The sequence below is a fragment of the Cyprinus carpio genome, chromosome A8 (genome assembly GCF_018340385.1).
Source record: "Cyprinus carpio isolate SPL01 chromosome A8, ASM1834038v1, whole genome shotgun sequence".
Taxonomy (NCBI): domain Eukaryota; kingdom Metazoa; phylum Chordata; class Actinopteri; order Cypriniformes; family Cyprinidae; genus Cyprinus; species Cyprinus carpio.
The window spans coordinates 15986601-16009808 of NC_056579.1; the positions used below are offsets into that span (position 1 = coordinate 15986601).

A 23208-nucleotide genomic window follows, 5' to 3' on the forward strand; every position below is an offset into this window, starting at 1 on the left:
AAATGGTTTCTCACTAACCACCAAGCTAATAGCAAATGTTTACTTCTGAGCTAATCTTCTCGCTCTATCATTTTCCTTGTGGGCACAGTTAGCTGTAATACGCTTTCCAGTACTTAATGACACCATTCTGAAAGACAGTGACAGGTTGATAGGCTATGGGTTTTTAATGAGCTGGCAATGTTTTCTGTCCCTGCTGTTCTCCCATAAAATCCAAGCTGGAGTGTGATGAGACCGGGGATTTGGGCCTTGCCATTCAGGAGAATGAATGACAAGACACTTGGGACCTGTTCTTAGGCTGCCTGTGACCGATGTCTCCAGATTTATGTGGTTAATGTTTGAAGTTAACGTCAATAATATTGAGAACAACTGGAATTGTGCAGAAACAACGTCAGTCTGAGGAATTATAGTTCGCTTCTTACCCAAACTTTATACCAAATTTTGACGAATGCGGCAAGCTCGCAATGGTTTTGCTCAGTGTGTTGTTTTGCTAGCAGACCCATGGATGCTTTCCCATGGTACTTTGTGCGTCAGCCATCATGGTTAACCATTGTTGTTTTACATGGCTCACCACAGATCATCGTTCGGCTCTTTAACAAAAATCCAATAGATAGTGTCACACAGCATAACAGACTACACCATTAATCCGTAAGAGATCCGGGCAAATAAACCAAACGGGTGGCTCTGGGAACAGAGGTTGGGGCAAGTATGGTTTTGAAACACACTGAATTCATTTGGAAGGAAAACTTCAAAATAAAGTGGTGCGTTTGTGTAATCTCATGAGGAAAGAAGAGTGGTATGGTTGCATTCTGTGAACCTTGTGGTCCAATCACAAGCCCCAGCTTCAGGGAGCAAACATGACAGAGCTCATGGGTTGATGCTCACCATATGGGTTCATGTGGTCACCGGGCATTTGAGGAGGGGTGAGGCCCTGCTGGAAGGGATCCGTGCTGTAACCATTCTCCATAGCAACCATCTGTTGCTGGGCTGGAGCCAATGGTGTGTAGGAGTTCATCATTCCCTCCATCCGATTGGACATCACCTCTGGAAAGGGGAAAAAAAGTAGATGTTGATCAGCCTTTGAGATATTCTCATGGTAGGGATGACTGACATCATCTCTGTGAACTGGAGAGCGTAGTTACTTTAACAACTGTACATAATGCAAAACATTAATGCTTCATTTAGTAAGAATTGTTCTTTCTAGTGGATTGGATTTCTCCAAAAATCAAGGCTGGGTCTGGTATCTGCCTTCGAAATCAAGTTGAATTTCACGAAAACCAACAAACAAGAAACACTCTTGTTCTGTAGCGGGAGAAGACGCAGTGACACCAGCCCTATAGGGCAGTACTCTATGAGTCATACACAATGCAAAGGGCTAGGAACGACTCTTGTGGCTTCCAGTCTGGATCCCACCATCTCAGCCCTCTGCTTTTGAGTGGTGAGCTCTTGCAAGAAAGATGTCTGCGATTCATTTCTACAGGCTTCCACAAGTTTCCATTACATCTTCTACTCTGATGCAAAGACATCTGATGTTGAGTTTCACCATCAAGTAACTGACTATCATAAAAAACACACACACACACACAAAGAAATAAATAAAAAGCAATAAATAAATCAATAAAAATAAATGTAAAATAAAAAAGTTATAATATAATGCTTATTTAAAAATGTATTTATTAAAAACTTTATAATTAAAAACATTTTTTTATAAAAAAACGAATTAAATAATATATAATATACATTATTTATCCTTTAAAATATCAAATAATTTGATATTTTATGACAAATTATTTTATGACATATTTTATGACATTATGACAAGACAAGGGGACTATAAAATGCCATGTGTGCAACTTTCAAAACATTGTATATAAATAAAGTAGTTATTTACGATATTTACAACACAATTTCCACATTAAACGTTCACATTTTTTAATTTAAACTTTTTAGTGAATATTTCATAAATGTTTTCATGACTATCCACAAAGTATGTATATGAACGTTTTTTTTTTTCAATTTAAAAGTTTTTTTTTTTTTTTTTTTTTGTTGCTGACCCAAATACATAAAGTTGCAAGGTAGCATTAAAACTTTGAAAACACCATGACACAGCAAAGTCTTTTCTAGAATGTTTTTTAACCAATCACTGGCCCCATAGCTGAAACTATTGGACAGCTGACACTTATAACCAAGACAGATAGGAATTCCGATAACAAATATAACAATGTATTAACCGTGGGGCTCCATTGGATGACATATTCCAGCCAAATTTCATGATTCATGACATCATGGACTACTCGAGATCGCTAATGTATTTCCCAAAGGGGAGTCTGACTTCACAAGACTTCTCAATATCTCAGACCACCAGAATAGTTCATCTACACCTAGCTGTCTCTCTCAAGTGTCTCCATCACCCTATCATTTTCTTTCATTTCTCTGAGAAAACATTTCTATTGGTTCATAAGGGTAAGGTTCATGTCCAAAGATGGATCACTATCTGACTTGAATTATCTCATTAAAAGTGACAAAGCCAAAGGCCACAAAAGTGCTGAAGCAAACAGAGAGAAACTAGTGTCAGTGTGATGACTTTACACTTCTGATGTTCGACATTGATCTTTTTGCTCTACACAGCAGAGACAAAGCTCCATAAATGAATGCATCGTGAGAATAGTCCAACATCAGTCTATAAAATAAAAATATTATTGCTTGTCCTTTATCGCTGAAGATGATTCAATGATCGCTTGGATTATGGCTTTGCAGGAGAGCAGACACAAGGGAGTCTGTTCAGCAATAAAATGTCAGTATAAACCCTCAGTTTTCCACAAAATAAAGATACGAAGACTAGCTCTTATCTCAAACAACAAAAATGTGTTCATATGTCTCTTTAAGGATTTAAAATGTAAATAAAAACTGCTAACAGGTCTTAAATATATTAAGCAATATTATTAGCCACATATATTCAATAGAATTAGAATGTTTGATTATTAAAATGCAGCTTTAGGAAGTACAACAACAACAACAAAATACTTTTATAAAGTATATTGCTTAAATGATTTAAAATGTAAATAGACGATGTGCTAACATTAAATTCCAGGTCTGTATTAAGCAATGTCATTAGCCATATACATACAATATAGTAGGAATTTAATGTTTTTTTTTTTTTTTTTTTTACATTTACCCTTAAGTACAAGTATTTTTATCTAACACAAAATGTGTTCTCTGTATCTAAACTGCTTTATGGTTATTTCCACAGTCTCTAAAGACAAATGCAGAGAGCGAAGAAATAAATATGACTGATGGAGGAATGGACTCCACTGCCTTACAACAAATATTTGTACAGGAATTAAGACTCTTGAGCTGTAGAGGAAACATTTGTCCTCCTCCGTAGAGCTTGGAATAATATTCTTCACGTTTCTATTTTCCAGACAGTCTCATCCAAACTCATCTGTTACAGAAGCTCAGTTGGATCGTCTCAGTAACACATTAACTGTCGAAAAAAGACGCTACTTGACAGATTAGCTCTTTAACACTCTCAAATGAAAAATTAGCCTAAAAAATAGTATTAACACATGGAATGTCGCCAAGCATGACCAGAAACAGATTGTCTTATAAATGTGAAGGCCGTGAACTTCATGCATGGCTCATCCTTTGCACCTGGCTGAATGGCAACTTGAGACATTAAGTTCCAGCAAAAGGAGGGAACGGGGTGGGTGGATCGGTCAAAGTGGAGGCAACTTCAATCCGCTTGTTGTAAATGAATTCATCCACCTCCACACTTCCTCCTTCACAGAAGAGCTGCACTCGTTCTTCGACCAGGGGTCATCACCTGTGTCGCTCGCCCTGTTTCTAAGAGGGTGGACACGACTCACACCACAAGGGGTGATGTGGAAGGAGGTTGGGCGGGATACCTCACTTTCTACCCTTAGATATTCTTTTAAAAATTTAACTTTGACCACAAGGTCTAAGTTAGGAATCAAAACTGCTTATAAGAGGGCCCACACGGAATCTACGCCTGAAAAATCTGTAGGAAACCTTTTACAATTTACACAAAATAGAAGTTCGTCATTCTACAAGTAGTAAATGTTTTGGCTAATCTGACTGTAGTATTTTCAGTTGCATTTAAAACATTTTAATAAGTAAATCTCCACAGAATTCTGAAAGCGCAAAAAACACAGATTGGATATAGATGCTATTCATTCATGTTGATTTCCGTCTTAAAGTCATATTTCGGACTGATGTGGATGCCTTTGGGTTCACGTCAGGACATTTTACCTTGGCCCAGCCTTTGGGAGTTCTGCTGCTCCTGTTGCTGCTGCTGTCTCCGCGCCAACTTTTTCATCTGAAAAAATACCGATAAAAGCACAATCAGAAAACTTTGCGACTCCCCAGACCAACTCTCGCCTATCTAAAGAGAGATGCTCCTTGTTGTTCACCTCTGCTTGAACTACGCCAAGCTTGATCTGGCTGCATTATATTATCCACAGCCTTTTGAAGATAAAATCAGGGCTCTGAGGTGGGTTTCAGACGCTAACGTAAGAGCAGGATGGATGTGAATACATCTCTCTCGAACTCTTGGGGAGTTTTTTGTGGAATGCGTCGAGAGGTTAAGCTTCAGGCAGATAGCGACTGAGATTTGCTGTCTCGAGCCTCGCTTGCTTTTTCCCTTTTGGCAGCGGCTGCGAGGAGTTTAGTGCATTGTTGGAGGATTACTTGAAAATTGTTGTGTTATCTGGTCCTTGGATGTACATTATCAGGTTTGTGTGGGTAATACTGGATGATTAATAAGGTAATGTACAGGGTCTGGACTCACCTTAGCTCTTTGGTTCTGGAACCACACTTGAACGACGCGAACACTCAAGCCCGTCTCTGCAGCCAGCGTCTCTCTTACCTAGATTATACAACAAAAATAATTTGTTTCTTTAGCGAAGAGTCTGTGTAATATATGGAAGCCAGTTTCCACCTTAGAGTGTTAAGTGAAAAATAACAGATTTTTTTTATTATTATTGTGATTTTATCTCAAAATATATTTCTTAGAACTAAATCGATTATCTCAAAACTTTCTCATAAAGGCAGCTTGACCTCACAGTTGCAACCTCATATTTCACAACTGCTACTTTTCCTTTTTAATCTGACTATTTTTTGCAATGTGACTTTATATCTCAAAACTTTAACAAAATTGCAACTTCATATCTCAAACATAATTGCAACCATTTCTCACAATTGCAATCTTATTTTCATCTCACAATGTTACAGTAATTATATATTAAAATTCTGACTTCAAATCTCAATTGCAACTTCATAAATTATTTCACAAGTGCAATGTTAATTACAATTTGTAACGGGCTTTATTCCATGTAATTGTGACTATCTCTGTAACATTGTGACTTTATGTCTTGCAATTGCAACTGCATATCTTGTAATTGTGACTTTTTCTCATTTTATTTCACAACTTGATAGTTCATACCTGTGACTTCATATCCCACAACTTTGATATTATTTCTAGTAATTGTGACTTTATATGTCACAATGTGACTATGTATTACAGTGTGACTATATATCACAACTCTGACTAAAAATTTCAATCGCAACTTTTATATCTCACAATCGCGTAATTTATTGCAACTTCATGTCTTGTTGAAACATTATTTCTAGATGATTATGATATCACAACAGCAAATTTATATCCCACAATGTGCCACTATGTCTTATTTTAAATGACATCTCATAATCACCCATTTTATTTTCTCTGAGTTGCAAAGGACTTCTATTTAAAGATGGTGCTCAAGAGATGGAGGAAACTGATATCTAGAGGAACTCACCTTCCGGCAGGGTTTGGAAGAAACCTCGAAGGATGCTTTGAATGCACGTCTCTGTTGTGTGGTAAGGATGGTACGTGGTCGCTTGGGTCTTCTTGGGTCTTTCCCATCATCTCCCTTCCCAGTGCCTCCTGAGCCCTTCTCCTTCTTGATATCCAACTCCTCATCTTCACTTTTCTCTGAAAAAAATAAATAAATCCATCATTCACTGGAATCAGTACTTACTTTTAAAACTCTGCAACGTTTTAGACAACCTAATGAAAAATCTATGTTTTTGTTCTTTTCAATTTTAGGAGATTCAGTCACAGTGCATCCATAATAAAAAGGAGACACATGTGGTTTTAATACTTTTGTTATCAATTTATTAGTGGACGAGTGGGCCACATCCACTGCAAAACGGCAACTCAGACTGTAAAGTATGTGAATTTGTCATTGGACTGGACATTTTGTCATTTAAAATTAATAGCGCACGGCTTTGGCTGTTTTACACTATATAAATCTTTGATAAGAATCCAACACACAGCGGATGCAACGTATTGGGAAAGGTATGAAAGTGGACTACATATGGGAAATGAGGTCTAATATCCAGGGGAAGTGAAACAGATAGCAAAACCACAAATTCAAACAGTGTACATGCTTGCAAAAAGAACACTTAGATGAAAAAAAAGCCTGTACAAATCAAACTACGTGAGCAGAATTTAAGCTCGCCAATCCATAAAGTTCAATATCTCGCCTCATATCACGAAATTTACACTGCCTGTTCATATGAACTAATCAAAGTGTCTCAATTAGTCTAAGGTGATCCTCGGGCGGGTTAATCAAGCCTGCCCTGTGTCGTGATAATCTCTCTCAGTAGGTCCAACTAATGTGCCATATTCACAAAATGGCTCCTGGCTTTCCTACTGTAATTATTATAGTCAAACGGGGGATTGGCTTTATTGTTCAGTGGGTGGAGGTTTCATCCAATAAGCCACATCAGCTTGTGTTTAATAGAATAATAATAGTAATTAAAAAAAAAGGTGCCAAACTACATAACGTGGCCTGGTACAAAAGTTAAAAACCCAAATGGGCATGTTCCCAGCGTGACTGTTTTTCGAGATTAAGGGCTTCTGCAATTTGGCACTAGTGGCTTTTGTGGCATCAGCAGTGAACGTCTCTGGCGATTAGGCCTGCGAATGGTTTGGCCTTTTTAAGTGATCAGCGGGAGATACAAACATGATGGACTGATTCGGTCCTCTCTCTCATCTGTTTCTGATCTTTTTTAATGCCAGTAGTGTGGTGTGCTGCGAACTAAATTCCTTGCCATTACACTTCACTTCTTGCGTTCAGGTCAACTTATAAACACAAAACTTATAAACGAAGAATAGAAAAGAGACAAACATCACAGAAAGTTGACGCAGTCTTGCTGAAACATCTGACAAACTTCTCAGTGTTTGAGAGAGTGGGCTGTGTGCATGTGTGCGCGTTTAAAGGAAATCCACAGGGGATTGGTAGAAGTGAGGCTTGGTGAGATGCCTCATTACGGTGAAGTGAGGGAAAAGGAGTCCAAGGGGCTGACAAGAAGCGAGCAGGGCCTGAAATCCCTCTTTTCACTCACACACATTCAAGCTCTTCTTCTTTCCACCAACTTAACTTGGCCACATCAGACAGCACAGTGTGGCTTCTCTTTGTCAGAACCACTTTTCCTTTGCTTACTGTTGATTAAAGGGGCCATATTCTACACTTCTGTGCATATTCTTTCCTTTCTTTTGACTCCTGTAAAACAGAATGGGCTAAGTGTTTTCTATCCATACAGTGAAAGTCAATGTTGTTTTGGCATTCATTGTATGAACAAAAACAGTTCTTCAATATCTTCTTCTGTGTTTTGTAGAGCAAAGAAAGTCTTCTGATATCTCCCCTAATAATATGTTCATGACACTGGCATCATGGTCTGTGGTGTATAGATTAGTCTGTATTCATACCTGAATCAGAGTCATCGGGGCTGACAGAGCCGAGCAGGTCTTTCTCCCTTTCATAGTCATTCTTGCACAGAAGCTGTCCGTCTTTCAGTACAAATTCATCCCCTTTCCTAAGCTGTCGGTCGCACACACAGCAGCAGAAACAGTTGAGGTGGTACACGCACTCGAGCGCCCGCATAACAAACTCCGTGGGGGCAATTTTCTCCAGGCACCCGCTGCATTTGGTCGCAAATAACCTGAGAAAGTCACAAAGAGAAAGAGAGAAATGTGTAAATGCTTGAAAAATCTATCTAGAATGACACAAACAAGGTCAAAATTTAGCTCTAAACCTACACTACTGTTCAAAAGTTTGGGGTTAGTAATTTTTTTTAATGGTTTTGAAAAAAGAAGCCTTTTATGCTCACAAAGGCTGCATGTATGTGATCCAAAATATAGTAAAAAAATTAAAAATTCTAAAAGATTCTAAAATTCTAAAAATACATTTTAAAATAGCTGTTTTCAATGTTAATATATTTTAAAATGTAATTTGTTCCTTAGTTTTCAGCAGCCATTACGCCTGTAATCAGTGTCACATGACCCTTTAGAAATCCTTCTAATATGCTGATTTGCTGTTTAAAAAACATTTCTTATCATTAAAAAACAATGGTTTTGTGGAAACATTATACATTTTTTTTCTTTTTCAGGATTCTTTGATGAAAAGAAAGCTAAAGGGGTGATTTATTTGAAATATTTGTAATATTATAACCATATTTACTGTAATTTTTTTATCTGTTTAATGTGTCTTTGCAGAATAAAAGACCTAATTCTTTAAAAAATAAAAAAAACAAAATAATAATAATAATAATCTTACTGACCCCAAACGTTTCATGGCAATGCACAGGTCAAACAAACAACTGAATTCTGTCATATTCACTTTTTTAAATATTTGTACTACTTTCATGGTGGAAAAAAACATCAGCATACAGGTTTGAAATGACATGTCAGTGCGTAAACTAACAGATTTTTTTTTTTTAACTACCCCTTTAAGAGATTTAAAAATACAGTAAGAGTAAAGCGTCAGTAGGCATCACAGCACAGAGGATGCCTTACATGTGCTTGTCCATCATAGTTTGGTGATTAAGGGGGCAGGGGGCATGAGTTTGAGCCCCTGAGCGATCTGCTTTGACACTGGCTCATCTGTTAATGCAGCCTGGATAACTCCTCAACGCTTCAGCAGAACCCAATGGGAGGAAATACGGGATCACCTCTCGACCCAACGCACCAGCAAACCTCAATCAGCGGCGTGGGCCCTCAGCTCCACTGGCTTTACCCTGCTCACTGCAGTGATTAGACAGGCTCCAGCGCCACTCACACAATGCTACTGAAACGGGAAGTTATTTCTTAGGGAAGAGATGGCTTAAAATCTGTTTGCATTTTTTTTTTTTTTTTGAGATATTGGTTAATGCTACTCATGAAATCAAAAGGAAAATACAACAACCTATTGGTCAGGGAAAAAAAATAGCAAAAAATATTAAAATAGAATTAAAAATATTTTTGAGCATTTTTTCACTCAAATTTAATGCAAATCTGCACTATGTTGCTGTGAACTGATCTCCTGTCAGATAAACTCTAAATTCATATGCTATGCCACAATACATGTCTGTTTACATAACAGACCGCGGCCACCCCCGCAGCATTCATTTCCTCCAAACGGTGTCGATAAAATCATTTTGGTTTCATTACAGGCAGAGATATTGCCATCTCCCTCTCATCTTGTGAGGTTCAGCGGGAGCCCACCTCTACAGGAAGCGGGTGTATGACAGTGTCCAGCCCATAAAAGCTGATTTATTAGCCTTGGTTCTTTTGTTTGCTCTGGCTGGTAGGACAGCTGCTCCGGCGCTTGTGCGTATCTCTGCATTTCATCTGTGGCATTGTTCATCGGGTGGGAGAGACAGGGAGAATGCCCATCATCATATTCTGTTGATGGTGGACAGGGCTGGTTGACAGTGATGAATATGTGTTAATATGAGTTCAGATGAATATGTGTAAATATGGTGGGTTTTGTGATGGTAATTTCATTGTGAGATGGTGATGGGGACTGATAATGACATCCTGCTGGACACACGACCAGCTGCATCACTGTTTGTTGGAGTTTTATATAGCTGGGTATTTTTGGTCGCTACTGTTGTTTTGCATGTCAGAGTTTCTATTGACGTCCTTTGAGATGTCATGAGAATAAACCTACGTGGCTTCCAGTGGAATTGCCTTGTCATTTATGGCACAGCATCATTACTTATGTTGGAAAATAACTGCCAAATAATCATTGGTAGATACTGTAGGTTTTATGTACTATAATATATACCATTTTTAATCATTACTGTATTTTATTTTATTCTAATTAATTTCTATTTTATATTTAGCTTATATTTATATTTAAATTTTCAAACTGTATATTTATATTTATATTGTGATTATTAACTTGAGTTAGTAATATTTTTATAGTTACATGACAATATATAGTTATTTAATTTGTCTTATCAATTATTTAAAATTGAACATCATGTTCTCTTAATAATGGTATGCTTACTATTAATAGGAATAATAAATGGGATTTTTATTTTAACTCCTTCACAAGGGGGTCATCATATTTTGGGATCTTTGGGATCAAAAACTTTTTTTGCAGGGGGAGAATAACAATATGGATACTGGCATTAGCAGGCTGTATATAAGCTTATAATCCTTTATTTATTGTGGGACAATAAGAAGATTAGAAATGTTTTATTTGCCAGTGGAAAACTATTAATCTTAACTAAACTGTTGGCATGCCAACAATTCTTTTGTGTTTCTTGCTCCTTTCTCCAATCTGAGCGATGGAATATTTCTATGGAACACACCTTTATCATTTTGTGTTTAGACACAGCCTGATCTGTTGTGGTTACTCCCAATTGTTCAAGTAATTTCGTCCATACAGTTTTCATTAATCACATGAAAATAGAATTATTTTCCCCCCACAAATTAAATATTGAGCAAGCATTGAAGATTAGCATGGTTGTAATTTTTGGCATGAAGACCACAGCGCTGTAATATGATCCTTAAAACATCTGTAAAGAAGATGAGTTGTAACAATAACAAGATGATTTTGCACATTCCATCATATTTATTTAGTTTACATAGTTTTTGCTGTCTAAACACATCCAAACACTCACAACTTTCACATTAAACGACGGCTGATGTAGTATTTTGGCTAGATTAACCAGTTACATGCCAGATCTGTCGAACAAGTCAAACAGAATAATGAATCTGTCATGACTCAGTCTGAATCAAATGTTCATTCAACAATGTGAATCCTTGTCAAAGACTCCAGGGCAAAAAAGGCCGGAAAGCAGAGGAAATGAACCCTATTGAGCGGTGGTGACACTTTCTAGTTTCGCCCGCTCACCTCGACGATGCCCCGCTCTCAGGATCCTTCTCATCCAAATGAAAACATTCCCTTTCATCCGCCTCTTTTCTTCTCACCTCCTTTCCCCCCACCCGTTCTAATCTTGTAAGCCATTATTTTTCTATTTCCCCTCTCTGTCACTTTGCATTATTTTTGCTGCTGTAATTCCCATTTGTTCCTTCTGGAATCTTCCTGTCCTGGCTTTGTCCCGGCATCTAATCCGGACTTTTTGGCTGTCGTCAGCCCCCCGACCCGTTCCCTATTCTCAGCGGGACCTCTGATGGAATAGCCATGCATGACGCCCCTGCTATAGCAACCACACCTCTGCAGGAAGGCGACGGCTAACTTTTCGGATGGGCAGAGAAAGCCTTTCACAAACTGGCAGCAGAAGTAAATCCTTCTTGGAGGAACAAGGGGAATTAGCAGGGAGCAGTAGAGTAGGGATTTAACCCTACCCCTTTTTTTCCTTTTGAAAGCACCAGTCACTTCAACTCCCACTGATCGCCACAATCAAACAGGGCAGAGGCGGGGGGTAACAGAAAGAGAGAGAGGGAAGCGGCCAGGCTGTGGTGGTGGTGGTGGGGAGGGGGGTTGAAAGAGAGCAGCCCAATGAATGACACAAGCGCTGGATTGTGGAGGAGCCCCTAATCCCACTTTAATACCTTTCCAAGTTCAGCGCCGAAAGAATGCGCTTTAAAACAACACCACAGTGTGAGTAGGCAAAGGCCAACCGAGATGGGGGGGTCATTGCTCTCAATCCCCGTAACATTACCTGATTAGCCCGGGTGAGCAACGGAGTATGGGCACTCAGGGGAAGAGTGGACCGGACGTTAGGACAGACATAAACAACGGAAGCTCTTACTGGGATGCCGCGCATCTTGTGGAGGGGATTTTTGTCCTGTGGTTAGAGATGAAAGCTGAAGAGAGACTAGAGAGCAGAATGCTTCAGATGCATCTCCACATCTGGGCCTTTTTAAACTATCTGCCTCTACAAACTCAGTGAGGGAAAGTACTACCACCGGACACAAAACACAAGATCTACAGATCCCACTTTTTATGCTATTCGTCTCAAGGAGTAAAAAGAGTGTGAAGAAAATGTACATTACTACAGTACGGTTGAGTTCCAATATCTAGTGAGCTGCCTTCTAAAATACCTAAAAATAAATAAATAAACAAATAACAACAACTTTATTATTAATAAATATGACTAAACAAATAACAAAAACTAAAAAAAAAAAAAAAAATACCATATATAATGCTTTATAAATACCATATACTGTATTAATTTTATATTGAACTATACCAACAAAAAATATATTTTATGTATGCTTATGCTTTTCTGGTATTGCATTGTTCCTGTTGCATCATCTGCATTTAAATAATTTGTAAACAAAACTAAAATACACAAACAAACAGCTAACCAACCAACCAACCAACCAACCAAACAAACAAATAAATAAATTAATAAATAAATCAATTCTGTGAACAAAGTAACATAGATTATATCATATAGCTGCCTGTATCATTCACAGAGAAGGCCATCCAAAAATGCACTGTGCCTAGCTCATCAAAAAAAAAAAAAAAAAAAAAAAATTAATCCAATTAGGAATTCAGTCATCAGTGCGGAGTGCTATTTGTGAGTTGCTGCCTATAGCGAAAATTAATCCATAGAATTGTTATTCTAGTTGGAAGGTATAGTAGGCAATACAGCAAGGCAGTTGACTATTGAATAACGAGAGTGAATAATTTGAGTCAATGATGAATTATAAAGGTGAAACTCCAGTGCAGAGTAATGTCTAATGAGTCATTAAACAAAAAGTGGGGAAGAAAAAGACAGACCAAACAGTATTGAGGATTGTGGGGAATTAAATTCCCTCAGACACCCAATTTGTTTGTCCTAAGGATGCACACTCCCTACCAAGCACCTGTGTGCACAGATTAGCAGATAAGACCCTTGAATTTGGATCAACAGACACAATTCAGGCAGTGCGGTGTCAATATTGATTCAGACCCTCTCAGAACCAGACCCCACGAGTCAAATCAGAGATAATCCACACAGATAACTTCAGAAAAGATCATTATCTGCTTCCACACTCTCAGAGTCCAGTGTAATCGCTAGCTGAATAGGTATTCACACATCAAGATGGCATGTTTGGCCAGAAGAAATGTCCACCACTGGAATCTTAAGAACAACAGGTACTCTATCACCAGATGACATTTAATAAATTTTCATAATTATGTAAAATAATAATAATAAAAAATAATGCATGTTAAACAATGGTTTGAATGTGGCATGTGTTATGTCCTGACCCCATTCCCCTGTACATTACAAGCAAAAGCGCCCAAATTCCTCCACATTCCCTGTTTTCTGACATGATTTTTTCCCTGCAGGGTGTCTGCCTCTTGCACGGACAGAGCGTTTGACGGCTCATCAGAGGAAGATATTTCTGTGATTAAAAAAAGACTAGGCCCTCACCTTCCAATTCCTTTCAGAACGGTTGCCGTCAGAGTACTTTCTCTTTGAACAGCTTATGAGCAACTTAAAGTGTGACAACATCTTAAAGCTTTCACCACATGTTGCCAATGATTTCCCGACCACTAAAGACCTTTCCCTCAATGCCTCTAACTCGCTGATAAGAATCACATACCCAGAGGAGATTGAAGATGAGTCTAGAGAAGGGAGAGATGTGTGGGGGAGTGTGCGGCTCGATAATCGTCGTACATTTAGCAACACATGCTTTCATTCCCACCTCTCCTCTCGCCTGTACTGAACATGCAGGAGAACAAGAGAAAAAAAGCCTGTAACGATTTCGGAATGGATTCTTATGTCACCACATTTCCATCAAAGGCTCTGTCTAACAGCTGTAAACAATCACTTTGAAGACAGTCAGTCCCCCCAGGCTTCTTCAACCAAGCCCCCCAGGCCTGCGATGTGTTCTGGTCGTGTCAATCATGAAGACACGAACACTGAGGTGGGGGGCTCGGTTTAAAAAGAGTTGAAAGACACCCAGGCTGGGAGCTACCTGGTTACAGGCTACATGGCATCTATGAGCTTTCTTTTTTTTCTTATTTTTTTTTTCATCTGTGCCATGGATCTTGTCTCCTGGATACCAACACGGAAAGAGAGATCCAAAGAAAAGTGAGAGAAAACAATTTAGCAATTTAGGGCAGCTTCATAGTAATAGATTAGAAGTGGAAGTTGTGTGAAGATGATATACATATACAGTATATTATTTCTGAATGCTGTATATTCTTTGGGAAAGATTATTCTGATATTGTATTTTTTAACATTTGAGAGGTATATTAGTAAAGCAATGTTCTATAATAGTTTATACACTGTTGTTGTGTCTCATTCTGCTATTAAAAAGAAAAATCAGTACAAATAATGCATTCAAGAAAATTATGTTTTCTTTCTTCCTGCTCCACAAAATTAAAATATGATTAAATATATAAACTAAACTACATATAGATGGCATTACATTTACATTTAGTCATTTAGCAGACGCTTTTATCCAAAGCGACTTACAAATGAGGACAATGGAAGCAATCAAAATCAACAAAAGAGCAATGATAAACAAGTGCTATAACAAATAATAAATAAATAAAATAATAATTTTAAATAATATAATAAATGAAAAGAAAACAGATAGAATAGAAAAAGAATTGAGCAAGCTAGTGTTAGAGATCCATCCATCCATCCATCCATCCTTTAAACTTGAATGCATTTTTTCAAAACTTTGAGACAAGCCTTTGTCAATCCAAAGTTTTGAAAAACTTTACTTTTATAGCCAAAAATTAATTTAATCTGACCTTTAAAGGCATTCTCTTAAATTTGAATAATCCTGTCATTAGAATCAGAACTGATATTTTTCTGATATAAATCCTTTTTTTTCATCAGTATACTAGAAAGATTTGCACTGACTGCTGAACTAGGGATCTGACTGATCCCTATGTTGATCGCTTACACGACAACATTTTCAGCCAAAAAACGGGAAACTTTTTATGTGTTTTGCCTGTTCGTTTACATGACAATGGTGTTTTGGGGACTGAAAGCGCATATTTTTGAAAATGGGTTTCAAGAGTTTGCTAACTTTTCTTCAGCAAAGTGGATTTACTTCACCAATATTACAACCAACAGTGAAGATGCATCATATACAACATATAATCATCACTTCCCTACAGGTACTGTTTAGTAACAATGTGACAGCGTCAACTACTGGCCTGGCTGTTTTCGCGGATATGTGTAAACGTGAATCTTTTCGAAAACGTTGTTGCGTATACTGAAACTTTTTAAAAACAAAGGAAAAACTTTTCTGTTTTTAACTACATTGTTGTCGTGTAAACGTAGCCTGAAACACACGCTGTGACACTTTACACACATACAAATGCTGGTTGCACTTACATGCTGCTGGATATACTGCACATTTTGCTGTTTATAATCTAAAAGACCATAACATTTAAATACATTTAGGCTAAATATGAGCACTAAAAAGCATGTGTAACTGAGTACAACCACAAGCCAATATTATGACTTGGTTGTGAACAACCAACATAGTTGGTGTAGTGTGCATTAAAATCATTACTCTTTAATATTCTTTAAGAATAACTGCAACACTTCTAACATTTTGGAGGGTGAGATTAAATGCAATTGATCATAACTCAAGTCCTTAAACTTTAAACACAGACTAAAAAATGCTGTTTCATTAGACAAATGCCATAATCATTAAAGTAAAACTTCTCTTTAATAATCCATGAGGAAATGGGCCTCTATTACTGCTTAGTATCAGCGTTTCTCTTCGGCGTGGAGAGATTACAGTGTGAACTAATGAAGGCAAATAAAGAGTATCTTCACCACGTTCCCCTGGGCAAGCTCAAGTCAACGCTAAGAGCTGCTTAATCACCTCCCTCTCTATACTAAATTAGCATAGTAATGGGCTTTAAATTGAGGCTCTTTGTTTTTTAATTAAACTCCCAGCAGGTAAAAGTAAAACACATTAGATGAGAATGTGCACCTCCATTACTGGCCCAGAGGTGTTTTCCTCCATCAAACAATCTTTGGGCTCTCTTTCTCTTGAGGATCTTGATCTCACAAGACACATTTCATCTCTCAGTTTGTCCCCTGTTCGTTTAAAAAATCTATCAAATTAGAAGAAAACTGTTTTTGAAGCTTGTGGGGTGTTGATGATATGCCTTGTGGCTAACAAATGGCTCGTAAGCCACAGTATGAGTCACCATCTCAGCGAAGAACATTGTGTGATCATCTACCTCTCTGTGATGGATAAGTGGATGTGCCTAGACAGGTTCTCCTTTGGTCTATGACACCATTGTCTTGTGCATCTAAGAATGCTGGGAGGTTTTTAGCGCTGGTAGGTGGCTGGCTGGCTGCACGGATTGTTATTCATATTTGTTTTGCAACAGCTGATTTATTACCCCACAGAATTCAACACCTGCATAGTTTTACGGCGTGCAAGTGAGCTCACATGAATTCCCACAATCATGAATCTGCCATTTAAGACAATTGAAACAACTGATGAGGTTCACAAAACATCTTATCACCGCAATCAATGCGACAAGGATGTGGATCGATATTGCTTTACGCTCTGAAGAAATTCCCAGCGAAGCTTTACAGCCATCAACTTCGTCATCATACACAATTTGACTGGTAACTCTCATTATACAACATATTTCATGTTCAATCTGTGTTTCTGAGTGTGCTTTAGATCCAGAAACCCATGTGATGTTTGAGGACTTAAATGAAATTAGTGCCTCAGCGTTCTGTCCTACTCTTTTGGAAAGTGGTTATGTGACATGTGAAATTTTCTCTTTCTGTTCATAGAAACACGTGTCGTGCAGCTCCTGTTATATATCTGACAGGAAAATATCCCACGCATGGTTGAATATCCTTATTGATCTGACAAACTGAGCTGTATCGTGAGGAGATATATTCAAAAATATGATGCGTTCTCTACCTGGTTGAGCGGTTAAATTATTTTCAGGCATGATCATCAAAAATGCTTTCTGCTCCGTTGAACTGAAAGTCGTAGTAACTCAAGGGGTCATTCGCAGAGGTGTGAGGCACGGCTGAGGGAGAGTATCAGTGTCCAAACATGTCTACACACTTGCCTCAATGCCTCTCAGCGAAACACAGGGCCAAGTGCAACATTCACAGGCTGGATTAACACAAATCAAGTCTTAACATATTTCTATCAGAAAATTTGCAAAGAAAAGTCCATCAAACTGGTCAAAAATTTCTGGAGACACAGTATTTCTGATTCAACACCTAGTTAGCCGTCCCACCTTCTAAGGCACTATCAATGAATTTCATAAATGAATGACTTGGAACCCTCTCCACAGGCAACAAGTGTACAATTAGCATGACTCCGATTTGATTTCAATAAAGTTTAGTGTTAGCATGTTGCTAAGCTAACACAATACTAACCTAACCCTAACTACAAAAATATCCTAACTTAAAAAATATTTGAATTACATCGAATATATAAAATATATGTTTATTCGTAATTGATATTTTATCTCATTTTCTATTTGGTTTGTATTTTTCTCTAAGCTAATAGAAATGCATTCTGGGATTGACCTTTAAGTATACATGAAAATACTGCCTTTACCTCATGGAAAAGTCTTCTCATTTATCATGCCTTGAATACTGTCTATTTAGGCAGCACATTAGGTTTCGGAATAAAACAAGTGATGCACTTCTCAAAAAAAAAAAAAAAGAAAAAAAAAAAATTCTGACCAGTTACATCAGTTTAGAAAACATAATTTTTGGGGTCTGTAATTTTCTTTTCTTTTTTCTTTTTCTTTTTTTTTTTTAAGAAGGCTGCATTTATTTGATCAAAAACAGTAGTATTGTAAGTAATATTATGACGATTTAAAATGACTTCTATATATTTTAAAATGTTTTTTATTTCTGTTATAGCAAAGCTTTAAGATACATTTCTTATCATCAGTGTTGAAAACAGTTCTGCTGCTTAATATTTTTGTGGAAACAGTGATATTTTTTTGATGAATAGATTTTTGTAATCTTAATGACCCCAAATGCTTGAACAGTAGAATGGGGATAAAGAAAAAAACCCTCAAATAATTCACAAAAATGAGTGTGGAGAGATGGCCACACTGATATGAAAAGGACAGCAGGGCCATGAGCGGTGGAGGTTGAGTACACAGCTAAGCCTGGGCATCAGGCAGACAGGTACACAGTGTGTGTTTGGACAGCTGTAGATATCCAGTGAGCATGTTCAATGCAGAACCACAGCTCCTATGTACTAAGAGACAGTGCTGCCTCTCACAAAACCTGAAAGAAAAGGGGGATTGAGTGGGCGTGAGCATGACGAAGCGTATGCAAGATCTGACCCATCTGAGTCTGATTTACAAATAAACATAAAATGCTGGGAGATTTGAGAATTATCAGAGGCTTCCTGATAATGCTGATTACAATTTTCAATCAAAAAGCATTCAAATCCCTTCTGAAAGAAAAAAAAAAGAAAGAAAGATTAAGATGGTCTTTTTTTTTTTGATGGTGAAAGATGAGAGTTTGAGCACCTTTCACCTAGTAAGGTTGACAGTTTTATCTCCCTGTTGATAAAAAATTACTAGCTCGGTTAGTCTGATAACCTGGTTAAGCTAGTATTTAGCTAATTTACCAGGCTGACCAGTTGGTCTCCTAGCCTGGACAGCTAAAAAAGAAAACAAACCAAACTAAAACAAAAAACACAAACAAACACAACAATAATAACCATGCCCATGCTCTCTTTCAACAGGGAAAAGAAGAGATTCATAGATATAAAGATCAGTGAATTTTCCCCTTTTAGCATCTCCCAAACTCTTTGTCATTGTGCTACAGCATGTTCCCTTGTAAAGGAGGCAGAAGTGCGTGAGTTACGGGCAGAGCTCTGCAGACTGCTCTGCTTCTCATCACAGTGTTCTGCTCTGTAACCTAAGCCTGCAGTAATGCTCATCTCCTCTCTGGCCCCGTTGGAAACCTGACATCTTTACAGCACATGCACTGCAAATGAGAGACCATCTGAAAGAGAGAGAGATGGGGGGGGGGGGACTCTTGAATCAACTCTAAAAAAAAAATCAAATGAATAATCTAAGGACGAATGAGAAAAAAAATGGAAGAAAAAAGAAAAGTGACAGGAGTAAAAAAAAAAATGGCCTCAAAGTTTTCTGTATCTATTTAAAGCATTAACGGCAGTAATGATGATGAGTAATATTACCATATTTTCTGAACATGTACAATGAGGTATCTCAAAGTACAACATGATATCATCAGTAGCATTGTGCACAAAAGTACAACATGATATCATCAGTAGCATTGTGCACAGATCTGAATCACTGATCTAGTGTGCCATTCCCATCCGTTCCTGAGACGCACTTGAGAAGAAAAACAATGAGTGGAATTCTTCAGTGTTGAAGTGGTTAAAAAGCAACATTTGGAGTAGAGGGCTTCATAATTACTATTGACCCTGGAGGGCCTTCTTCTGAGAAATAAAACAAACAGTAATATAAGGTGTTCTGAAGCAAGGGCTCTGCAAATATGCAAAGGCGGGATTCAGTGGAGAACGTCACGTGTTGGCTTCTTTTCAGGGCAGCCTAATCTGTGGGCCTACACAATATTAAGATGGCTTTGGAGCCACTTGTGACCCAGCTGTTCACTAATGAAAAATTCCTTAGCTCCATACAGAGGCTGGAGAAGCTTGTCTGCTAACACACCCCAACCCCCTTTTCTGCCATGAAGAACCATGCCCTGTCCATCTTGTGGAGTTTACTCGGAATGAATAAATAGAATAAATAGTGGATTACCAAAAGCAGAGTCTGGAAAGACGCTTGTGCGCATATGTGTGTCCTCCCCTCCCTTCTCTCTGACCCCCTAACTCCTGAAAAAAGTGAAAAAGAAGGAGTGTTTACCTTCATTTTAATTAGCAGGAATGACCCTGTCATTATTTGGATGCTAGCTTGTTGAGGTGGGGGGTCTGTTTACGCGACAGAGACTTAGTTTCAGCTTGAAATCAAGAGAATGTGTGGTGACAAGGGCTTAGTCGAGGTGGAGATGAACCCAGACTCGTTTGTTTGCACTGTCACTTATTTCTTTATTCCTATAGATTCCTTCTTCTGTTTCGAATTCTCCACACCCACTAAGTCAACTTCGACTGTGAAAGGAATATCACTGTTTATTTCTTTATTATGCCCCCTTTTTAATTAAAAAAACACTTTAATTAATCGTTTAATTGGGTATTTGTGTTCTGAATGGTAAATTGGTCACAATTGTGGAATCGTATTCTCTGTATTAAAGGAATAGTTACAGTTTTGTCATCATGTACTCACCCTCATATCATTTGAAACCTGTATGATGTTTTTTCTTGTGTGGAATGCAAAAGAAGATATTTTGAAGAAAATGTTTTTTTTTTTTTTGTCCTATATTTAAAATCCAATGGTCCAATGTTGTTTTTGGACCCCATTGACTTTAATTGAAAGGACACAAACACTTTAACATTTAAAAAAAAAAAAAAAAAAAATTCAATGAAATAAATACATAATTAATACAGGAAAAAAAAAAATTTTTGGATGGACTATCCCTTTAAGAGTCAAGACATTGAAACCAAGCTTTCCATGGTTTCTTCTGTGATTTAAGATTGCACTTATTCAAAGTGACAAGACAAAATCACCTGTAGGTTTATCTTCAGCTTTGTCTTTTACAACTGACGTTCAATAGACATAATACAATCTTAATGTAACTGTGATATTACATGTGCTTTTACAGTCTCAACATAGTAAAGGACTATAAGGAAAAAGAAGAATAAAAAGAGAAAGAATATGTGACCATAAAAGTCAATATAGTCCACATTCCCCATTCTTTACCTCAATAATGACACTTCTTCTTAGCGAGATATATTGCAGTGTACTTGACAAGAGCATTCCAAACTTGCGTACCCCCTTCCCTTGTCTTGTCACTGTCTGGCTGCGATGTGGTGAATGCACATTTAATAGACCTGTTTAAAGTCGGTAGCTAGCTGTGAAACGGCAGGCTCTGCAGAGTTATAAAGTCAACAGCTGCTCTCTTGACCCCATGAAAAGCTGCTGAAAAGGCCCAAGTCAGTTCACAGGGCAGAGGGAGAGATAGGAGCTGTGGAGGAACCCAAGATTTACTGACAGATCACCACTGGATGAGTTTGTTAGGATCGTCTACACTGTGTTCTGTAGGTATACTAGTAGCACTAGGTTTTCAATATTGAATTTTTTATTATTATTATTATTATTAAAAATGTAATGAGTATTTTTTTATTAGCCTAAGCTGGTTTGCTGGTCTTTTATATAAATAAAATAAAATAAAATAAAATAATAAAATAAAATAAAATAAAATAAATCAAAAGTGACCGTAAAGACAATTATAATGTTACAAAAGATTTCTATTTTTTATTTTTTTTAAAGTTCTTTTATTAATCAAATAATCCTGAAAAAGAATTATGGTCTCCATAAAATAATATAAAGCAGCACAACTGTTTTCAACTTTGATCATAATAAGCAATGTTTCTTAAGCACTAAATCGGCATATTAAATTGAATTCTGCAGAATCTTGTGACATTGCATTGAAAAAATATTAAAACAGAAAACGCTTATTATTTATTTCAAGTTGTTTTATTTTTAATTGTGTATATAAGCTGGGAAATCAGCAGGTTGTATTGTGGCCCTTTAGGTTTTGGTTAGTTAGCAGTTCATTACTGGCACCGTAAAAACCTGTTAAACATTCATATTGTAGTCTTCCACTAACAGCTCCCTAGCTAACACAACGATGTTGTAAATGTTGTCCAGCTTCTACAACACAAGACCGAGAGAACTTAACCTGAGAGTAACACTCTTAAAAGAACCTGGTTAAAGATTGTTTTGTACAGAGCCTTGTTGCCATGGCATCACTGGCAGACTCGCTAACATTAAAGCCACCATTGATGAATGAGGAAAAGAAGCTCGGTTTTGCGAGAAACAGCCAGGAGGGTAAGCTAGTCAGCACGGGGAGAGCACACATTCTCCATGATGGATATGTTAGCTGTAGCGGGCACATATTAACCAAGTAAATGTCCGGGCAGCTGATGGCAACAAGTACATTTTAAGACCAGCTGCTACAGGGGTGTAGAGGGCAAAGTTCATGAAGGGATCCTGGTCTTGGTGCATTGCTGGGTTTCACTATGGGAACACGGGTCTGATGGAAATTCGGTGGTGGAAGAAAGAAAATAAAGCTCTTGGTTATCGGTTTAACTGCGTCATGCTTCCTCGGTGCTGGTAAGGAATGCTACATTTGAGGGGGAAGTGCAAGAGAAAATGAAAAACAAACAAGGTTTTTTTTGACAGGATGTTTCAGGACCCAAAGGCTGGAGGATTACCAGCCAGATTAGCATAGAGAAACTATATTTGAATTTTTGCTCAGCAGGCCTCTTCAAAAAGCTCAATTCCAGATTAGGAGGTGTTATGCTGAAAAGCGTCTTTCATTGTGGGGCCGAGTTACACTAGCCAAACAAATATGTCTGCAGTGTGTGGGGCTGGCATGAATTGTGGAGATGTCACCATGGCAACCATGGCAAAAGTGAGAGCGCAGCGGAACGAAGAGCGATGGTGGAATGCGGGAAAAAGACACACAAACACACACAAGAGACCATCCGAGACCACCAGTGAACAAAGGATGTTTTTCCTCTGTTGCTTTTGTTGCATTTTGAAGATGTTCTTTGCTGTTCTTCTGACTTATATGATAAACATATATACTGTAATGAACACTGGGGCTAGTTGTCATGTGGAGATGTTGTCACAAGGGCTATATCACAATTACATAATAGGGTTTTGAGTCAAAAGACGAAGGACAAAAACGTTGCGTTAGACTTATATATATATATATATATATATATATATATATATATATATATATATATATATATATATATGCATAAACATTAAAATGCCCATTTTATGAAAACATTGTTTTAATTGCAATTTCTGCTGGCAAAACAATATTTTTTGT

General features: G+C 37.6%; 1 protein-coding gene across 2 annotated transcripts in view; it reads right to left on the reverse strand.

Moving 5' to 3' along the window:
• LOC109094936 (LIM/homeobox protein LMX-1.2-like) overlaps window positions 1-23208 on the reverse strand; it is a 62633-nt gene that overhangs the window by 1459 nt on the left and 37966 nt on the right. For both annotated transcript variants that reach the window (XM_042762496.1, XM_042762495.1), the window contains exons 4-8: window positions 7772-8004; window positions 5814-5989; window positions 4805-4882; window positions 4267-4333; window positions 883-1041 (exon numbers count right to left, since the gene is read on the reverse strand). In XM_042762496.1, coding sequence (XP_042618430.1) covers window positions 883-1041; window positions 4267-4333; window positions 4805-4882; window positions 5814-5989; window positions 7772-8004 — 713 coding nt within the window. The remainder of the gene's footprint in view (window positions 1-882; window positions 1042-4266; window positions 4334-4804; window positions 4883-5813; window positions 5990-7771; window positions 8005-23208) is intronic.